At 46.6% G+C, this 21,379-nt stretch overlaps 1 protein-coding gene across 2 annotated transcripts in view; it reads left to right on the top strand.

The window, feature by feature from the left end:
- Nucleotides 1-5,287: 5,287 nt before the first annotated feature.
- Nucleotides 5,288-21,379, top strand: part of LOC132832388 (class I histocompatibility antigen, F10 alpha chain-like) — a 29,512-nt gene continuing 13,420 nt past the window's right edge. Inside the window, exons 1-3 of one of the 2 annotated variants that reach the window (XM_060850343.1) lie at nt 5,288-5,506; nt 13,532-13,795; nt 20,121-20,396. In XM_060850343.1, coding sequence (XP_060706326.1) covers nt 5,455-5,506; nt 13,532-13,795; nt 20,121-20,396 — 592 coding nt within the window. In that variant the 5' untranslated portion in view covers nt 5,288-5,454. The remainder of the gene's footprint in view (nt 5,507-13,531; nt 13,796-20,120; nt 20,397-21,379) is intronic. The other variant, XM_060850342.1, reaches the window with a different exon arrangement.

Here is a 21,379-nt window from a genome sequence, read left to right as displayed (position 1 = left end):
TGGTTCCTCCTCCAATAGTTTGAGATATAATTTCTTAGTCTTTTGAGCATAGGAATCAATCCACAATCTGCAATATTCTGTTAGACCCAAAAACTTACGTAACTCCTGTTTAGTCCTGGGCAGCGGCATCCCCACTATTCCCTCTATCCGTTCTGGGCTTATCTTTTGCTTTCCCTCACTAACTAAATGTCCCAAGTATTTCACTTCTCGCTCCACATATTGTAATTTGTTTTTAATACTCGCAGTCCCTGCTGGCCCAGGAAATTCAATAATTTGTTAGTAGCTTCTACTACTCTTTCTCTTCTGTTTCCTGTTACTAAGAGGTCGTCTACATACTGCAACAGGCTAGTCCCCTTGGGGCTGCTAAATTTCTCCAATATTTGTTCTAACATCTGTCCAAATAAATTCGGGGATTCTGTAAACCCCTGGGGGCGCACAGCCCACCGGTATTGCTGTTTCCGTCCTGTTTTGGGGTCTTCCCATTCAAAGGCGAACAAATTCCTACTTCCCTCCGCCAAGGGACAAGCCCAAAAGGCATCCTTTAAATCTATCACACTAAACCATTTGTGGTCATGAGGGATCTTACTCAATAATGTATAGGGGTTTGGCACCACTGGATGTCTGATCTGTACTATCCAATTTGATGTTCTCAGATCCTGCACCAATCGATAAGTTCCATCAGGTTTCTGCACAGGTAGGGTTGGGGTATTATATGGAGACATCTCTAATCAGTCCCTCAATTACTGGCTGCAGTCCTTGTTTACCCTCTATGGAAATGGGATATTGTCGCTCGCAGACAATGTCCCCGTCCCTTTTTAAATTTACTTCAAGGGGAGGGATCTGTAGTTCTCCACAATTCCCTTCCCTAGCCCATACAATAGGGTCTATCTCTCTCTCCATATCCTCTGTCAACATTGCCATTTGTACAACTAATCCTTTTTCCTGAATTCCAATCTCCAGTCCTAAGAGGATACTTAAGTCTCTCCCAGTATGTTACTTCCTATATCGGGGATATACAACAATTCCCCTGTGACCCTGTCCTTAGGATCTTCTATCATCATAGGTTCAAATACTGGAACAGTGAATCCCTCCCCTTTCACCCCGGAAACAGTAATTGATCGTGTCGAATTTTTACTTTCTTTGGTTTAAAATTCAGCGATGACCGTGCTGCCCCCGTATCTAATAGGAAGACTACCTCTTCCCTACAGGGTCCCACCTTCAAGTTTATCAAGGGTTCCTGGTGGGTCCCCGGGGGCAGGAACCCCTGACACCCCTATTCATTATCAAAATTCATAAGCGGAATGGCCCTTACTTCCCTTTATAGATCAGGACACTCCCGCCTAAAATGCCCTCTCTTTCCACAATAATGGCATTCTGCCTGTGGAGACCCCCATCTCTGCCCCTGTCGCTCAAACCCTCTATCAAATGCTCCTCCTTGTCCTCTCCCTCTCCCCTTTCCTCTCTGCCCTACATGCTGCCACCTACCGCTCCGGTTGCTCACTATTGGTTCCATTCTTCTCCTAACTACCTCATCAACCGCAGCTACCATCATTTTCGCCTTCTGTTTCTGTCTCTCATCCTCTCTCTTTACAAACACTTTCTGTGCCTCTCTGAACAATACATCTAATGGTTTTTCACTCCACCCTTCTATCTTCTGTATCTTTCTCTGTATATCCGGCCATGCCTTTGTCACAAAATGTACTTTCAAAAGACCCTGTGCCACTGGGTCCTCAGGGTTCATTCCAGAATATTTCCGCATTGAGTCTCTTAATCTCTGCAAGAAAGCTGAAGGAGTCTCATCTTTCTCCTGACTAACTTCAAAGGCTTTAGTCAGATTCTGCGACTTTGGAACTGCCTCTCTTATTCCTTTTAGAATCAGGTCTTTCAATTCCCTCATTTCTTCTCTATGCTCCGGGTTTTGATTTTCCCACTGGGGATCTCTGAGGGGAAACTTCATCTCTCCCTGTCCAGCATCTCCATCTCTAATCGGGTGTTCCCTGTCCCATATTTTAATGGTTGCTCCCTGTATAGGTCCCCTTTCTTCCTCAGTAAATAGTATATTCAAAATAGACATTAACTCAGCCCACGTATACAGACTGGGCTCTAAACATTGATCAATTTGTTCAGACAACCCTACTGGATCCTCAACCAGGACCTTCATTTCCTTTTTAAGTGTTCTGACCTCCCCACTGGTGAGGGAGGCACTTACAAACCCAATCTCTTTGTCATATTGGTACTTCCCGAAGGGGATAAGTCGTTACGTTCTTCCCTTTTTTCTTTTGTTTTGCCCCCTTAGGCTTTGATTTAGGTCCTCCGGAGGCCTCCTCTACGTCTACTTTAGCTTCTCTTTCTTCTGCCGAGGAGTGAAGGTCAGGAACAACAACATCCCCATCCACCGCTCCTTCGTCCTCCTCTTGTGAGTCATCTGTTCCCTGTCCCTGTCTGTCTGTCTCCCCTCCTCCCCCATCTTCACCGAATCTGATTCTATGGTACGGGGGGTGGGGGGGCAAACAGCTAAGAGGATCCCAGGGACTGGGTGGGGCAGAGGGGAATCCTTTGTCTTCACGACCAACATTCCCAAACTGCCTCTCCAACAGGACACATAGTCCGCCTCCTCTTGGCTAAAAGGTTGCTTTGCATGCACATACAACTCTAAATACTGACATACCCAATCCTCGTCTGAACCGTACTTTGGCCAGAAGACAGCCAGACGAAGGATTGGTTCCTTAGTCCATACAAAGCAACAATATTTAATCATTTTCTTTTTATCCTTTTCCCTTGTACAAGTATTGCGCGTCCATTCACGCAACATCCTCCCCAACGGACTTTCAGGAGGCATACTGCAAGGGACCCTGCCTCCTCTTTCATTGCCTTGTTCCTCTTTCATATCCTCGGAGGCTTGTCCCTTACCCACGGCACAACCCATATTGAGTCCCTTCGTTAGCCCCTTACTAACTACTAAAACTCAATCCCGGCCACCAAGGCAATACTTAAAAGTCAGTTTTCTTACCTTGGTCTGTGCACAGAGTTGCCTGGCCACTTTTCCGCCGTATATTCTATTGACTGCCTGTCACTGTCTGATTCAGATGTCTCTCTTCGTACCAGTCACCCAAGGGAGCAGACCGAACCGGGACACGAGACCGCTCCTCAATGGGGAACGGGACGCGTCTTCCCAGTGTCCAGGGCCAGCCACTCCCCCCGGCGATGGAAGAACTTCCCGGACAGCCCCACATTGGGCGCCAATTGTGAGAAACAAAGCTCACTCACTTCAGTAATTTCAGTCCGAGACAAGATCTGAATCAGCAGAGCTCTTTATTTCACACTTGCAAGTGGGTGTGATGTCCACAAGTCAGGGACAAAACACACACCGAATTCAACAAATACTCGATATTTATATAATTCGGTTCCTATATGTTTTTTTCTTATTTCATTGTTTCCCCCCTTGTTCACATCCTCCACTTCCCTGAGACCCTCCTGCTTATCTCATGTCTTATCCGGTCTTATCTGTGGAAAAAATGCTCATTCCTGATGTCAGGCTATTTGCCCCTCATCCTGCCTCTTTACAGCATCCTGTCACTAAGCCCTTCTAAATGGGTTTGTTCCTGTGTAAAAGTGGGAAACAGATGTGTTATACCTATTGTTTGTTCAGGCATATTGAGTTTAACTGTCTGTCTTCACAGCATCTTATCATGAAGCCCTTCAAACTAGGGTTAACCATTTATTACATTCTTAGCAAACCAATTAGCATTTCCTCCACAGAGTTCACATCCTTGTTGACTCAGCTCCTGGCTGAAACAATTGCACACTGAGTTTTAGTGAATTTAGAATTTGCAGAAGAAACATAAATTTCCTATATCCCACATTTATTTAATTAAGTAGTTAGATTTTTTGGGCATTTGTACATGAGTGTGGTTTGGATTTTAATTTTGTTCTTGCGTTGTATTTTTTGAATTACATAGTTTTGTATTTGTTGTAATATCAAAAAATCTATTGAAAGTGAGGGAGGGAGTCACACTGACAGGGGGAGAGTGAGGTGAGGGAGATACACTGACAGGGGAGAGTGAGGGGAGGGTGTCACACTGACAGGGGGAGAGTCAGGGGAGGGAGTCACACTGACAGGAGGAGTGTGAGGGGAGGGAGTTACACTGACAGGAAGGCTGTGAGCGTTAATGCGGGATTCTGTTCCCATAGTACTGCTCCAGGAGTGAGCAGGGAGCAGAAAAGTAAATGAATGACCCTCCCACCGGACTCTGTACATGACCCACTCCATCAACCCCCACACTGAGCTCTCTGTACATGACCCACCCCAATAACACCCACACTGAGCTCTCTGTACATGACCCACCCCATTAACCCCCACACTGGGCTCAGTGTACAAGATCCACTCCATTAACCCCCACACTGGGCTCCCTGTACATGACCCACTACATTAATCCTCACACTGGGCTCTCTGTACATGACCCACTCCATTAACCCCCACACTGGGCTCCCTGTACATGACCCACTCCATTAACCCCACATTGGGCTCTCTGTACATGACCCACCCCATTAACCCCCACACTGGGCTCAGTGTACAAGATCCACTCCATTAACCCCCACACTGGGCTCTCTGTACATGACCCACCCCATTAACCCCCACACTGGGCTCAGTGTACAAGATCCACTCCATTAACCCCCACACTGGCCTCTCTGTACATGACCCACTCCATTAACCCATCAGTCCAGGATTCTCTGAATTGAACCCAGGTTGCTAAATTCGGCTCCTCCCGCCGTCCGATTCGTTCCCAGTAAACAACCTGTGGATTGTAATCTTCTCATCCTGGTGTTCAAATCTGTCCATGCCTTTACCTTTGGTAGTTTCTGTGATCTCCTCTGGGCCCCTCTGAGGTACCTGCCCCCCATTTCATTCTGGCATCTCAATGATCCCACCTTACCATCAGCCCACACACTGAGGGCTGTACCTTCAGTAAGCTGGGCTCGAACCCGCTCCCTGCCCACACCCTCCCATCAATCTTTAATCAGCCTTCTTTCCCCCGGGAGGAATCAGGGACCCTGTTCATCCTGTGGCTACCCCTCAGTAACACGGAGGGTGGGAAATGAGAAAAATGTGGCTTGGGACTTTGTCAAATTCACTTCAAGAGACTTGATGCGCTTATTACCGCCTGAAGGAGGCTGTACAAACGCTGTTCCCGTCTCAGAGTGTGAATTGTAACCTGTCTGAGATCTGTCTGCCCGGTAACTGGTGACGAGTCACTGCTCCTCCCTGGAATTGGCTGGTTTTCGGAGTCTCAGCAGCTACTGATTGCAACCAGGAAATGGTCGAAGTTCAACTAAAAATTGTGTTTCGGGAAACTTGGTTTTTGTTTTCCGGTTTATAAACAGCAATTGATTTGTTCGCTCTCGGAGTGTTTTATTTCCAACCCCTGACTGGAATATGAAGAGTGGATTCCCAGAATGTTGCTGATCCTTCTCTCCATCTCCCTGTGTTTTTCCCGGGTCTCTCCCGGTAAGTACAGAATTCAGCTTTCCATTCTCTCTCTCTCTCTCTCTCTGTGTCTGGGGTGAACGTGAGTCTCTTGGGGAGAGTTTGAAATGGGGGATGTTTGATCAGCCCCCTGTTATACAGCCAGCCTGATCTTTTACACATTGAAGGCAGCACAGTCTGGGAGACTCTGATGGGATTTGTGTCCAGGTCTCCTGACAGCAGGGTGGAGAAGGTCAGAGAGGCCAGGAGAAATCGAAAGTAGACAATGTTAGTTTTCGCTAGGTAAAAGCAATGACTGCAGATGCTGGAAATCAGATTCTGGATAAGTGGTGCTGGAAAAGCACGGCAGTTCAGGCAGTATCCAAGGAGCAGTAAAATCTCGGATGCTGCCTGAACTGCTGTGCTCTTCCAGCACCACTAATCCAGAATTTTAGTTTTCGCATCGATTGGATCGCTGTGGGAGAATTTCTGAACTTTTGCAATCTTTCCTGACCCATCTTTCAATTTGTTTTGAATACGACAACAGTGTGAAAATAGGCCATTCGGTCCAACAAGTCCACACCGACCCTTCGAAGAGTAGTCCACCCAAACCCATTCCCCTACCCCATATACTCTACAGTTCCCCTGACTAATGCGCCTAGCCTACACATCCCTGAACATTATGGGCAATTTAGTACGGGGAGAAGTCTTGAGGAATATAAGATTGAAGTAATTCTATTAAAGGACGAGAATTCCACTTATAGGGCAAAGTCTACCCTTAGGGCAAGGCCCAGTCTAAAGTTGAAGCAGTGTGAAAGGCCACGCCTCCAATGGTGCCAAGCTCCCTTCAAGTATCGCACTTAATACTGTCCCTTTGACATTTTGACATTCCTGCAGTATGGACACTTTGACAGTGTGGCACTTATTCAGTACTGTTCCTCTTAACATTACAGCATTCCTACAGTACTGACCCTTGTACAGTATAGCTATTTCCTTAGAACTGGCTGTCTGATAGTGCACTGTTCCCTCAGTACTGACCCACTGCCACTGTAGAATTCCTCCATTCCTGGTCCTCCTACAGTGTGGCTAATTACTCAGTATTGACCCTCTGATAGTGCACTTTCTCTCAGTACTGTTTGTCTGCCACGACAGAATTCCCACTGTACTGGTCCTCTGACAGTGTTGTTATTTACTCTGTATAGGCCCTCGGATAATGCACTATTCACTCAGTACCGTCCCTCTGCAACTATAGCATTCCCACAATACTGACCCACAACAATGCAGTGTTCCCTCAGTACTGTCCCTCTGCCACGCTAGCATTCCCACAATACTGACCCACCAACAATGCAGTGTTCCCTCAGTACTGCTCCTCTGCCACTGTAGCATTCCCACAATACTGACCCACCAACAATGCACTATTCCCTCAGTACTGTCCCTCTGCCACTGTAGCATTCCCACAATACTGACCCACCAACAATGCAGTGTTCCCTCAGTACTGTCCCTCTGCCACTGTAGCATTCCCTCAATACTGATCCACCAACAATGCAGTGTTCCCTCAGTGCTAAGCCTCAGATAGCATCGCACTTTATCAATGTTGTTCCTTTGACACACTAGCAGGTCTGGCAGCATTGGAAGTTCTGAAGAAGGGTCACTGAACCCGATACATTAATTCTGCTTCCTCTCCACAGATGCTGCCAGATCTGCTGAGTTTTGCAAGCAATTTCTGTTTTAGTTTCTGATTTCCAGCATCTGCAGTGTTTCCCACAGTACTGATTCTCTAACAACGCAGTGTTCCCACTGTATTGTAACTCTGAGAGTGTAGCATTCCCATGGTAGTGACTCTTGAACAGTGTAGCACTTACTCAGTACTGGTCTTCCTGAGTATTTCCTTCCTTATATTCCCAACTTGGTTTGGAAACATGGTTTGTTCTCTGGAAGTGTCAAACTGAAATTGCAGTAGAAGAATTCTGAAACGTTAAGATAGAGGTGTTGAAGAACAAAGAGACCTCGGAGTGCAGGTTCGAAGTTTCTTTAATGTGGAGTTGCAGGTAGACAGTAGTAAAGAAGGTGTTTGGTATGCTTGCTATTATTGGTCAATGCGTTGAGTACAGGAGTTGGGAGGTCTTGTTGCAACTGAACAGGATATTTGTTAGGCCACTTTTGGAATAAAGGGTGACCGCCATATCTGCGGAATTAGTTTCCTTGGTTTTAGTTACCCGCGGTTTATTGCGGCCTGAACATTTTACAGGGAACGTTCCAGAACCAGGGACCGGGGGGCTGCCAGGAAAGTAAGTTTCCCATTGAAATGAATGGGTTCACACCTATCCGCGGTTTCAGATTTCCACAGTGGGTCTTGGAACGTATACCCCATGGGTACAAGGGGGGCTACTGTACAATTCTGGCCTCCCTGTTATAGGAAGGATGTTGTGAAATTTAAAAGGTTTCAAAAAACATTTACAAAAGGATATTGGCAGGGTTGGAGGTTTTGAGCTATAGGGAGAGGCTGAATAGGCTGGGGCTATTTTCCCTGGAGCATCAGAAGCTGAAGGGTGACCTAAGGGGCAACCTTTTCATGCAGAGGGTGTATGTGTATGGAATGAGCTGCCAGAGGACGAAGGCTGGTACAATTGCAACATTTAAAAGGCATCTGGGTGGGTACGTGAATAGGAAGGGTTTGGAGGGATATGGGCTGGGTTCTGGCAGGTGGGACTAGATTGGTTGGGATATCTGGTTGGCATGGACGGGTTGGACTGAAGGGTCTGTTTCCATGTTGTACATCTCTATGACTCTATGAGGGGCATGGATAGGGTAAATAGGCAAGGTCTTTTTCTCAAGCTAGGGGAGTTCAAAACTAGAGGGTATAGGTATAAGGTGAGAGAGGAAAGATTTAAAGAGAGCCTAAGGACAGAGGGTGGTCCATGTATGGAATGAGCTGCCAGAGGAAGTGGTGGAGGCTGGTACAATTACAGCATTTAAAAGGCATCTGGATGTGTATATGAATAGGAAGGGTTTGGAGGGAAATGGGCCAAATGCTGTGAACTGGGACTAGATTAATGTAGGATATCTGTTCAGCACGAATGAGTTGGACTGAAGGATGTGTGTCCATGCTTTACACCTCTATGACTTTATCTTTATTTGTCTGTTACATTCCTGAACCTCTCATCTCAGCCTCCTCCATTCTCACCACCAGCAGTGACTGAGCAGGTTTTATTATCATGGATACATAGTGCTGCTGATCAGACGCACTATCAGTGTTCCCTACAAACCACATTCCACACCCCTCATTCAGTCCCTCGTTACATCCTGATTTGAGCATTCCAACACAATCCTGGCCAGCGCCGGACTCAATCCCTCCAGGATTGTTAGATGTAAGTGGGGATGAGTCAATCCACTGTGACACCTTGCGACATGGAGCCATTCAAATGGGGAAAGGAGTAGGGTTGTAGTTGTGAGACTGGACAGGATGAGTAGGGGGATTGGAAAGTTCCAAGCCCAAAGGCTGACTTGCCCACTCTGGGCTTGGGCGTGGAGTGCGAGGGAGGAACTTGAGTCGAAACGACTGTGCTCAATGTCAGCACATCTCCTCAGACTGGAGAAGAGCTTGCAGAGTTAAGGCAGGGATCAAGTATTATCATCCACACTGGTACCAATGACATTTGTTGGACCAGAAAGGAGGTTCTGCTGAAAGGTCTTGAACAGTTCGGGGTTAAATGGAAAAGCAGAACCTCTGAGGTAAGAGTCTCTGAATTACTACCCCTACTGGCAAACTGGCATAGGGTCTATTACTATCACCCTCTCCCCTCACCAACTGGATCTGCCTATCGCCTTCCCAGCTACCTAACCACCACCCTCTCTTTCCTATTTATTTCTGAGCCCCCTGTCTTCCCCCCTCCCTTCCCAATCACATTCCTGATGAAGGGCTTATACCCAAAACGTCAACTCTCCTGCTGCTCGGATGCTGCCTGACCTGTGGTGCTTTTCCAGCCCCTTGCTTTTCACCATAGGTTAAAAAAAAGTCAAGGTGCTAAATGTGTTGCTCAGAGATTGGTGAGGGTACAGCGGGTTTCAGTTTATGGGGCAGTGGCATAAGACTGGGGTATAAGGAAACTGTTTCAATGGGATGGGCTTAGTCAGAACTAACCAGAGACCTGTGGCCCTGGGTGACTCAAATAATAAGGGCTATAAAGAGGGTTTGCAACGGATGGTGGGGGGAGAGGGGGAATGTAAACTTACAAAGCGAAATGTGGCCCTAATAAGCCACTTGGAATACCATAGCTGGAGTGGAAAGGAGGAAAAACAGTGGCAACAAGGGTAACATGGAAGGAAAATGATTTAGGAAAAGGTAAAGCTAAAGGATTTTTGCTTGCAGTTTTTGCAACAAAATAAATGAAGCTAATGGCACAAACCCAGACGAAGGGTACAGAGTAAGATTTTATAGTCATTACAGTGATATGATTCCAAGGAGATCGAAGCTGGGAATGAAATATTCAGACACATGGGACCTTTCAACAAGACAGGAAGGAAGGGAAGGCTGGTGAGGTAGTGTTTGTACACGGATGGAGTAAATACAACAGCAATAAATGATTTTGCATCAGCAGGTGTAGAAGTCATACAGGTGGATGTTAGAAATGTCAAGGGAAGGAAACACAAGGAGATTAGTTTATGGACCCCTAATGGGACAGAATGAACCGGGAGATAATGAGGACATATAACAAAGGTAGTACATTAATAATGGGTAACTTTAATCTTCATAGACATTGGGTAGTCTGATTGACAGAGATAGCCATGAGGAAGAATTCAGGACAGTTTCCTGAACAATATGTTATGGACCCAACCAAGGGTTAGGCTCTTTTGGATCTGGAACTGTGTAGTGAGACAGGTTTAATAAATGGTGTTAAAGTCAAAATAAGTGACCATCACCTTGTAGAATTTAGCATTCAGTTTGAGAGGGAGGAACCTGGGTCAGAAACATTTGTGCTGCACTCAAACAAAGGAATAAGTGTAGAGTTGGCGGGAATGAACTGGGAAATAAGTTTGGAGACTGGGGACCAATGGCCGATATTTAAAGACATTTACAACCTCACAGCAGAGATATCATATATACTCGAGTAATAGTCGATCTCCTGTTAAAATCAACCCCTAAAAATCTAGAATGTTCCAAATATGACGTGAAAAAGTCAACCCTAGTTCTTCACAGGTAGCAGGTCCTGGGTGGCACGGTGGCACAGTGGTTAGCACTGCTCCCTTACAGTGCTAGAGACCTGGGTTCAATTCCTGCCTCAGGTGACTGTCTGTGTGGAGTTTGCACATTCTCCTTGTGTCTGCGTGGGTTTCTTCCCTCAGTCCAGAAATGTGCAGGTTAGGTGAATTGGACATTGCTAAATTGCCTGTAGTGTTAGGTGAGTGTGCTTCGACAGGCCGGTGTGGACTTGTTGGGTCGAGGGGCCATGTTGTAAGTAATCTAATCAGCATTTATGAGTCAGTGTGCCACTTGGCTTGCTCCACTCCGGGTGTTCAGAATTACCATAATCGTAGTTTTTGTTTCTTTATTTGTTTAGAGATCAGTTGGGCGTCTGCCAATGATATGGTATGGATTTTGACCGGCATGAATTTCAGCCCCATAAAAGTGGTATCCAGATAATAGTCGACCCCATAAATTTAACCTTAAAAAGAATTGACTTATACTCGAGTATATACGGTACATCCCCTGGAGTAGAAGGGGACTTTAAAAGGAGCATGAGCCAGCAATGGTTAATCAGGGAGGTTAAGGAGATCGCCCAATTAAAGATAAGTTTAAAGTAAATGTGGCAAAAATTAGTAGCAAGACAGAGAATTGGGAACACCTTCCAAACCAATGAAAAAAGACCAAGAAATTAATGAAGGGGAAAAGTTAAAACTTGAGGGAAACTTGAAAGTAATAAGATTGCAGTCAGCAAGAGCTTATTTAAATATCTGAAAAGGCAGAGAGAGGAAACGCAGGTTCCTAGGGAAACGCTGGGAAACTAACACTGGAGAACCAGGAAATGGCAGAGAGCTGAATAATTACTTTCCAATAATCTCAACAGTACATGATGCTAATAACATTCCAAAATTGCAACATAATTAAGAGACAAAAGGAGGAGAGGACGTAAATACCTTTCAACAGAGGAAACTGATGGGGTTTAAAAACTATTAAGTCCCATGGACCTGATGGGAGGTGTCTCAGGATACTAAAGGAAGTAGCTGTAGAGATAGTAGATGCACTGGCTGGAATCTTCCAGGACTAGTTCGATCCTGGAAAAACCCCAGCAGATTGGAAGACTGTCAAACATGTCTATTTAGGAAGTTGAAAAGCGTGGTGCTGGAAAAGCGCAGCAGGTCAGGCAGAATCCGAGGAGCAGGAGACTCGACCTTTTGGCTATATGCCCTTCATCAGGAATGTTCTAATGAAGGGCTTATGCCCGAAATGTCGACTCTCTTGCTCCTTGGATGCTGCCTGACCTGCTGTGCTTTTCCAGCACCACACTTTTTGAATCTGACTCTCCAGTATTTACAGTCCCCACTTTCTCTGACCTCTATTTAATAAGGAAAGATAGGAAAAAGACAGGTATTTATAGGCCAGTTAACTTAATATCTGATATGGGGGAACATTCAAGTCTCTTTAAAAGGATGTAACGGCAGGAAATTTAGAATCACATAATATACATGAACAGAGTCAGTAAAGCTTCATGAAGGGGAAAACATGCCTGACAAATTCTTTGAAGAAGTAACAAGCAGGATAGATAAAAGGGAAACAGTAGATGTAATATACTTAGATTTTCAGAAGGCACTTGATTAAGTAATACTTGCTAAGCTATGTAATAAGTGAAGTATTCCTGTGGTTGGAGGCAATACTTTTGCATACATATAGGATTGGTTAACTAATAGAAGACAGAGAGTTGGGCTTAGAGAGGGTATTATCAAGATGGCAGCCTGGGTGGAGGGCACCAGGGATTGTGCTGGGGCCACAAATATATATGATATGTGTCAATAACTTGGATGAGTTACTTTAGCCAAGTTGATGGATTACACAAAAATCAGTGGGAAGACAAGTGCTAACGCTGATACAAAACGTCAGTAAGAGATATAAACAAGTGAGTGGGCAAAACATGGCCAATGGAATATATTGTGGGAAAATATGAAGTAATTCACTTTGGCAGGAGAACTGGGGAGCTGAATATTATTTAAATGGAGAAAGACTGCAGAAAACTACAGCACAGAGGAATACGAGAGTCTCTGTTTAAATCACAAAAAAAACTGGCATGTAAGTTCAGCAGGTATTAGAGAAAGCAAATGGAATGTTGGTGTCTATGTCACAGGGAATGGCATATAAAATTAGGGAGGTTTTGATGAAACTATGTAAGGCATTGGTCAGGTCACACCTGGAATACTGTGAAACGTTTTGCGCCTCTTTTGTAAGGATAGATGTATGAGCATTGGAGGCAGACCGGAGAATGTTCACTAGGCTGGTGACAGGAATGAAGGGACTGAGTTATGAGGAGAGGTTGAATAATTTGGGCCTCATTGCACTGTCGGAGAATGAGAGCTGATCTTACTGAAACATCAAAGGGATTTGACCGGGGAGATGCGGTAAGGTTGTTCCCCGGTTGTAAGTTTGCTTGCTGAGCTGCAATGTTCGTTTGGTCACCATACTGGGTTTGGAAGGTCCAGAACCTCAACCTGAGCTCCAAAAGGTTGCTCCCCTTGTGGGAAGGTCCAGGGCCAGAGGGAAAAACCTCAGAGTAAGGGCTTGCACGATTAAGACAGAATTGAGGAAGTCCTTTTCCTCTGAGGGTGGTGAATCGGTGAAATTCTTTATCACAAATAAATGTAGAGGCTGGTTTGTTATGGAATTTCAAGGCCGAGGATTTCAAATCAGTCAGGAATCAAGTGTTATGGGGCAAACGGTAGGGAAGAGGAGTTGCAGTCCAGCACATCAGCCATGATGTCATTGAAGCCGACACGATGGGCTGAGTAGACCACCTCTGCTCCTTTGTCATATGGTTTTATTGTCTTCCCTGAGACAGATTTGGTTTTTATCTTTGACAGAATCACACTCCCTGAGGTATTACTACATCTCAATGCTGAACAGCAATGACTTTCCTGAATTCATTCATGTTGGAGTTTTGGATGATGTCCAGATAACCTACTTTGACAGTGTGATCAAGAAGGATATCCCTCGGCAGCCGTGGATGCGGACATCACTGAAGGATCAATATTGGGAACAGGAGACACAGAGGCTGATTGACCGACAGCGTCTGTCCCTCGCCAATGTGGAGATAGCACAACAGAGAACAAACAGCAGTAAACAAGGTTAGTGCGCACGTGGGTTACAGAGTGATCTGACTTCACAGCGTACAAGGGTGAACAAACTCTCATGTTAGAGTGTGACCCAGGTTCCTAGGAAGGCTGCAACGGTGAATGTATACTAGTGTTAGAGAGTGGACCTGGTTCACAGGAGGGCTGGGATGGACAGATGTACTCTTGCGTTATGGTGTCACCCAGGCTGCAGGAAATTTGTAATGCTGAACACACTTTCATGTTACTGAGAAACCGAGGCTACAAGAAATCCTTAACGGTGAATACGTACACTGTTGTTAGTGTGTGACCCACAGCGATCCTCAGGGTGGTCTGTAATGGGGAATATGTACTCCTGTTAGTGTGTGACCCAGGCCCTCAGGGTGGTCTGTAATGGGGAATATGTACTCCTGTTAATGTGTGACCCAGGTCCTCAGGTTGTCTGTAATGGGGAATATGTACTCCTGTTAGTGTGTGACCCAGGCCCTCAGGGAGGTCTGTAATGGGGAATATGTACTCCTGTTAATATGTGACCCAGGCCCTCAGGGTGGTCTGTAATGGGGAATATGTACTCCTGTTAGTGTGTGACCCAGGCCCTCAGGGAGGTCTGTAATGGGGAATATGTACTCCTATTAGTGTGTGACCCAGGCCCTCAGGGTGGTCTGTAATGGGGAATATGTATTCCTGTTAGTGTTGGACCAAGGCCCTCAGGGTGGTCTGTAATATAGTTCTAGCACAATCCTGAGTATAGCAGGTAAGGTTCTGAGCTTCGAGCCTGGGTTAGTACATGGTGCTGTGATGTTACAGTCATTCCAGAAGCTTGGTTCAGAGAAGGGCAGGACTGACAGCTCAGCGTTCCAGAGTTTCAATGTTGCATTACTGATTAAGGAGGAAGTGCAGCTGTACTGCGAGAGGACATCTTGGAGAGTTTATCCAGTGAGGATGGGAGGGTAGAACTCAGGTAGCTGAAAGCTCCAGTCACTCTGATGGGGTTATCGTGTCGGCCTCCCAATAGCCAGTGGGTGGTACAGGAACCTGCTGTGTAAGCAGGTCATTGAAAGATGTTTTAAAAGAAAACAGCACAGTTGCTAAGGTGAGTGATTTTATCTTTGACAGCGGTCTTATCTCATAAATTCAATTGGGTCTTTTGAGGAAGAGACAAAGATGATTGTTCAGGTTAGGGTAATGGAGGTTGTCTGCATAGAATACGTATTTGATAAGGTCAGACATGGTAGGCTGGTCCAGAAGATTAAGTTGTTTGGGATCCGTGGTGACTTAGGGGCTGGATGGGACAAATTTGATTGATTGGTTTATTGAGATGCAGTGAAAAGTGTTGTGTTGCATTCTGTACTGGCAGATCGTACCATACGAAGTCCCCCAAGGTCGCAGAGTAGAGTGCACGATATAGTGTTACAGCTGCAGAGAGAGAGAGAGAGAGAGAGGGATCAGAATTAGTATTTGAGAGGTCCATTCAAAAGTGTGATAACAGCGTGGGTGAAGCTGTTCTTGAATATCTTCGTATCGGTATTCAAATTTTGATAACTTCTGCGTGATGGAAGAGGGTGGAACGGGTCTTTGTTGTTGATTGCTTTCCCTCAGCAGCAAAAAGTGTAGAGGAAGTCAGTGGATGGGAGGCTGCTTTGTGTGATGGACTGGGCTGTGTTCATGACTGTAGTTTCTTGGGCAGAGCAATCGCAGCACTAGACTATGATGCACCCAGATAAGATGCTTTCTACGGGACATCTATCAAAATTGGTTAGAGTCCTTGTGGACTTGCCAAATATCCTTAGTCTCCTCAGCAAGTAGAGACATTGTTGTGCTTCCTTGACCATAGCATCAACATGGGTGGAATCGGACAGGTCATTGGTGACCATCGCCTCCAGGGAACATGATGCTGTCGACCACCTCCACCTCAGCACCATTGATGCAGACAGGGGGAGTGCTATGACTCTGCTTCCTGGAGTCAATGACCACATTCAGCCCCTTCATTTTGCTGATGTCGATGAAGACATTATTGTCTTTACACCATGCTGTAAGCACTCAACCTCTTTCCTGTATTCTGTCTCGCCATTGTTTCAAATCCGACCCACGATGATGGGGTCATCAACAAATTTGTGAATCGATTTGGGTCAGAATTTGTCTACACAGTTGTGAGTGTATAAGGAGTTTTGAAGGGGGCTAAGTATGCAGCCTTGTGGGGCATCAGCATTGAGGATTAGGCTGGAAGAGGTGTTCTGGCCTATTCGTACTGACTGTGGTCTATGCGTCAGGGAGGGGAGGATCCAGTTACAGAGCAGGGAGCCAAGATCTAGGTCACCGAGTTCAGAGATGAGGTTGTTTGGAATTGTTGTGTTGAAGGTGGAACTGTAGTCAATAAGTCGGAGCCAGATATAGGTATCCTTGTTTTCCAATGTTCCTGGGCTGAGTGTAGCACCGAGGAATTGACATCTGCTGTGGACCAATTGCACTGGTCAGTGAATTGCAAATCATGCAAGCAGTTGGAGTTGATGTGAAGCATAACTAACCTCTCAAAGCACTTCATAATACTGGAGGTCAGAGTCCATCAGGTAGCAGTCTTGATTAGAGTGGTGCTGGAAAAGGACAGCAAGTCAGGCAGCATCCGAGGAGCAGGAAAATTGACATTTCGGGCAAAAGCCCTTCATCAGGAATAGAGGCAGGGTGCCTGCAGAGTGGAGAGATAAGTGAGAGGGGGGTGGGGGTGGGGGTGGGGAGAAAGTAGCAAAGAGTACAAGAGGTGAATGGGGGTGGGGATGAAGGTGATAGGTCAGAGAGGAGGGTGGGGGAAGGTAGCAAAGAGTACAATGGATGAATGGGGGTGGGGATGAAGGTGATAGGTCAGAGAGGTGGGTGGAGTGGAAAGATGGGAAGGAAGATAGGCAGGTAGGACACGTCATGGGGACAGTGCTGAGCTGGAAGGTTGGAGGGCTGTGGTAGCGAGTCTGTTTCAGAACATGGTTGAAGAGCTTCAGGGCAGCAGTCATTGGGGCACGCTGCGGGAGTTCTCTTTGGCTCCTGTACATTGGTTCTGTACACCCAGGCAGGTTTCCTGAAATGTAGATAGTCCCCACTAGGGAAGGGCTGCACTCGATTACTTATCGGGGAATGAGCCTGCGCAAGTGATCACATTTTCAGTGGTGGCACGTTTCGGGAACAGTAATTGTAATTCCACAAGTTTGACGATAGTTAAGGGTAAAACTGGTCCTCAGACGAAATATATTGGGGGAGGCTGATTACAACAGTATTCAGCAGGAACTGGAGAAATGAGATTGGGTGTGGCTGTTTAGAGGGTAAATTCCTATTTGAAATGAGGGAACCTTTTAAAGGCCAGTTGACCAAAGGCCAGGAGCAGTTTCTCCCTGTGACAATGGAAGACAAGGACAACAAGATTCAGGAACCCTGGATGACAAGAGATATTCAGAGTTTAGTCAAAAAAGAAAAAGAAGCATATGTAAGGTTTTGGGGCAGCACGGTGGCTCAGTGGTTAGCACTGCTACCTCACAGCAGCAGGGTCCCAGGTTCAATTCCAGCCTCGGGCGACTGTCTGTGTGGAGTTTGCACATTCTCCCCGTGTCTGCGTGGGTTTCCTCCGGGTGCTCCGGTTTCCTCCCACAATCCAATCCATGCTAAATTGCCCATTGTGTTAGGTACATGAGTCCGAGGGAAATGGGACTGGGTGGGTTACTGTTTGGAGGCTCGGTGTGGACTTGCTGGGCCGAAGGGCCTGTTTCCACACTGTAGGGAATCTAGGAATCTAAGGTTTAGGAATATAAAGGAAGCAGGAAAGAGCTTCAACAAGAGATTTGGAGGGTTAGAAGGGGCCGTAAGTAGGAATAAGGAGAATGCCAAGACATTTTATAGATACATGAGCAGCACATGGTTAACCAGAGAAAGGTCAAGTTCATTCAGAGACAAAGAGGAATTTATGCAAGGAGTAAATGGGTGAGGTCCTTAATGTGTACTATTCATCAGTATTCACCCGGGAGAAGGATATGCATGATGGGAAGATTAAGGAGGGCTATATGAGGTGGTTGAAATTCTGGGTCATGTCAATATTAAGAAGGAGGCGGTGTTGAAAGACATCAACTTGGATAGGTTCCCAGGGCCTGATGGGATCTATCTCAGGATACTGAAGGAGGCAAGTGGGGAGATTGCCGGGGCCTTGACAGAGATCTCTGAATCCTCTTTAGCCACAGGCGAGGTCCCAGAAGATGGGGAAGAGTCAGTGTTGTTCTTTTGTTGAAGGAGGGCAAAGGGAAATTCGAGGCTGCTGAACTTTACATCAGTGATCGGGAAAATGTTGGAGAAGATTCCAAACGTTAGGATGTCTTCACATTTGGAAAGGAATGGATATTGTTTGAGATAGTTAGCATGGCTTTGGGCACAATTGTCTTTATCTCACAAATTCAATTGAAGTTTCAAGGAAGTGACAAAGATAACTATTGAGGCCAGGGTAGTGCACATTGTCTGTATGGACTTCACTCAGGTACTGGCCAAGATCAGACATGTCCTAGAATGATGGTCCAGAAGATTATGTCTCTTGGGATCCATAGTGCGTTGGCAAATCAGATGCAAAATTGCTTTGGCCATAGTAGACAGAGTAGCTATGGAACATTGTTCTGACTGTAGGTCTGTGAAGAGTGGTGCTGTGCAAGGATGGGTGTTGGGACCTCTGTTGGATAATATTGGCTGAAAGGTAGGTGGTCTGATTAGTAAGTTTGCAGATGACTCAAAATGGAAGTGTGGATATTGAGGAAGATTGTCAAAAGATACAGTTGCATATAAATCATTAGGAAAGTTGGACAGAGAATTGGCAGATGGGGTTTAGTCCGGGCAAGTGTGAGGTGATGCATCTTAGGAGGTCAACTGCGAGAGGAAAGTGTACAATACAAACTTAGGAGCATTGTGGGAACCTTGGGGGTGCAAGTCCTTAGCTCCCTGAAGACGGCAACACAAGTCGATAACCTGGTAAAGAAGGTGTATGGCATGCTCGTTCTCATCTGTCAGGGCATTGAGTATAAAAGTTGGGCAAGTCATGTTGCAGCTGTTTAAGTCTTTGGTTTGGCCACACTTGGAGTATTGCATACAGTTCTGGTGACCACACTACAGGAAAGTAATGGAGGCTTTGGAGCGGGTATACAAAAGAGGTTTATCAAGGTGTTGCCTGGATTGCAGTGTATTTGTTCTCAGGAGAGGTTGGACAAACTTGGGTTGTCTTTGTGAGAGCATTAGAGGCTGAGGGGCCATCTGATAGATGTGTGTAACACGATGAGAGGCACGGATAGGGTGGGTAGTTGTGGTCTGTTTGACATGGTGAAAATGTCAAGTAGTAAGGGGCACAGGTTTAAGGTGAGAGGAGATAAGTGTATGAGGTTCGTCTTTTCATGCAGAGGGTTGTACGTGCCTGGAACACACTGCCAGGAGAGGTCATAGAAGCAAATACAACAGCAATATTTAAGCGTTAAGACAGACACACAAACGGGCAGGGAATTGAGGGATATGGAATGTGAACATGGGTGTGGGGTTAGTTTTGAATGGTACCAACCCTATGAAGGGCATCTTTCCCCAGACCCTTCCCATCCCCATAACCCTGCATTTACCATGCTAATCTACCCAGTGTGTGTAACCATGGATACGACAAGACAATTTAGTACGGCCAATTTATCTAACCTGCAGGTCTTTGGGCTGGAATCAAACCTGGGTCACTGGCGCTGTGAGGCAGCAGTGCTAAACACAGTGCCACCATACTGCCCTGTTGGCGCTCATGGGGCACAGCGGTTAACATATACAATTGCTGGCCCTCACAGTCTGTACAGACATGGTGGGAGGAAGGGCTTGTTCCTGCGTTGTACTGTTTTATATTCTCACTGTCATGTGAATGCAGGGTGGCATGGTGGCTCAGTGGTTAGCACCACTGCCTCACAGCCCCAACAGGGACCCGGGTTCGATTCCAGCCTCAGGTGATTGTGCAAACTCCACACAGACATTCTCCCTACATCTGCGTGGGCTCCCTCTGGATGCTCTGATTTCTTCCCACAGACAAAGATGTGCAGGTTAGGGTGAATTGGATACGCTAAATTGCCTGTCGTGTTCAGGGATGTGCATTCGTCAGAGGAAAATGTGGAGGAATGGGGAATGGGTTCGGGTGGAATCCTGTTCGGGGTGCACTTGTCGGGCCGAAGGGCCTGTTTCCACACTGTCGGGACTCTGTGATTCGATGACAGGCTTGCATTTGAATATCGATTTAGAGTTGAAGGTGTGATCACAGGTAATGCAGAGGCTGGGTTTAAGCTGACGTTTGTTGGGTTCTGGTTGTATTTAGGTTTGAACTACCTGCAGTACACCTCAGGCTGCGAGGTACTGGAGGATGGGACTGTCACTGGAAAACGGCAGTACGCCTTCAACGGGCAAGAGCTGATCAGCTTCGACCTGGATCACAGTCTCTGGGTTGCTGCCTCGCCGTACGCGGTGTCGACCCAGAACAAGTGGAACAGTAACAAGGATGACAACGAGTACAAGAAACAGTACACAAAGAGAATTTGCGTCGATTGGTTAAACACGTATCATGGTTATGGTCAGGCATTCCTGAACCGCAAAGGTAGGTCAGACCCTAACATTGCTGTCACAAGCTCAACGTCAAATGCACTGAAATGGCTGTCCTGTGTGGCACACTCACTGCGGAGATGACCCAGGCATTGGATCAATACAACATCCACAAGGCAAAGAGTGCAGGGAACGCAAGGGACCCACAGCAAACGTACAGGGCACGTACAGTTCAATACAACGCAAACTACAAAACAGTCGGCACAGAGCACAGGAAGTGTGGTCACAGCTCACAGCATAGTACACAAGGCACGGGGCACTGTACACAGCACAGCACGCAGGGCAGGGGGCACTGTACACAGCACAGTACACAAGGCACGGGAAACTGTACACAGCACAGTACACAACGCATGGGGCACTGTACACAGCACAGCACACAGGGCACGGTGCACTGTACACAGCACAGTACACAAGGCACGGGGCACTGTACGCAGCACAGTACACAAGGCAAGGGGCACTGTACACAGCACAGCACGCAGGGCACGGGGCACTGTACACAGCACAGCACCCTGGGCACAGGGCACTGTACACAGCACAGTACACAAGGCATGGGGCACTGTACACAGCACAGCACACAGGGCACGGTGCACTGTACACAGCACAGTACACAAGGCACGCGGCACTGAACGCAGCACAGTACACAAGGCACGGTGCACTGTACACAGCACAGTACACAAGGCAAGGGACACTGTACACAACACAGTACACAAGGCACGGGGTACTGTACACAGCACGGGGCACTGTACACAGCACAGCACACAGGGCACGGGGCACTGTACACATCACAGTACACAAGGCACAGAGCACTGTACACAGCACAGTACACAAGACATGGGGCACTGTACACAGCACAGTACACAAGGCGCGGGGCACTGTACACAGCACAGTACACAAGGCACGGGGCACTGTACACAGCACATCACGCAGGGCACGGGGCACTGTACACAGCACAACACGCAGGGCACGGGGCACTGTACA

The sequence above is a fragment of the Hemiscyllium ocellatum genome, chromosome 35 (genome assembly GCF_020745735.1).
Source record: "Hemiscyllium ocellatum isolate sHemOce1 chromosome 35, sHemOce1.pat.X.cur, whole genome shotgun sequence".
Taxonomy (NCBI): domain Eukaryota; kingdom Metazoa; phylum Chordata; class Chondrichthyes; order Orectolobiformes; family Hemiscylliidae; genus Hemiscyllium; species Hemiscyllium ocellatum.
Note: the sequence above shows the minus strand (reverse complement) of the source record. Positions and strands in the feature narration are given on the sequence as shown.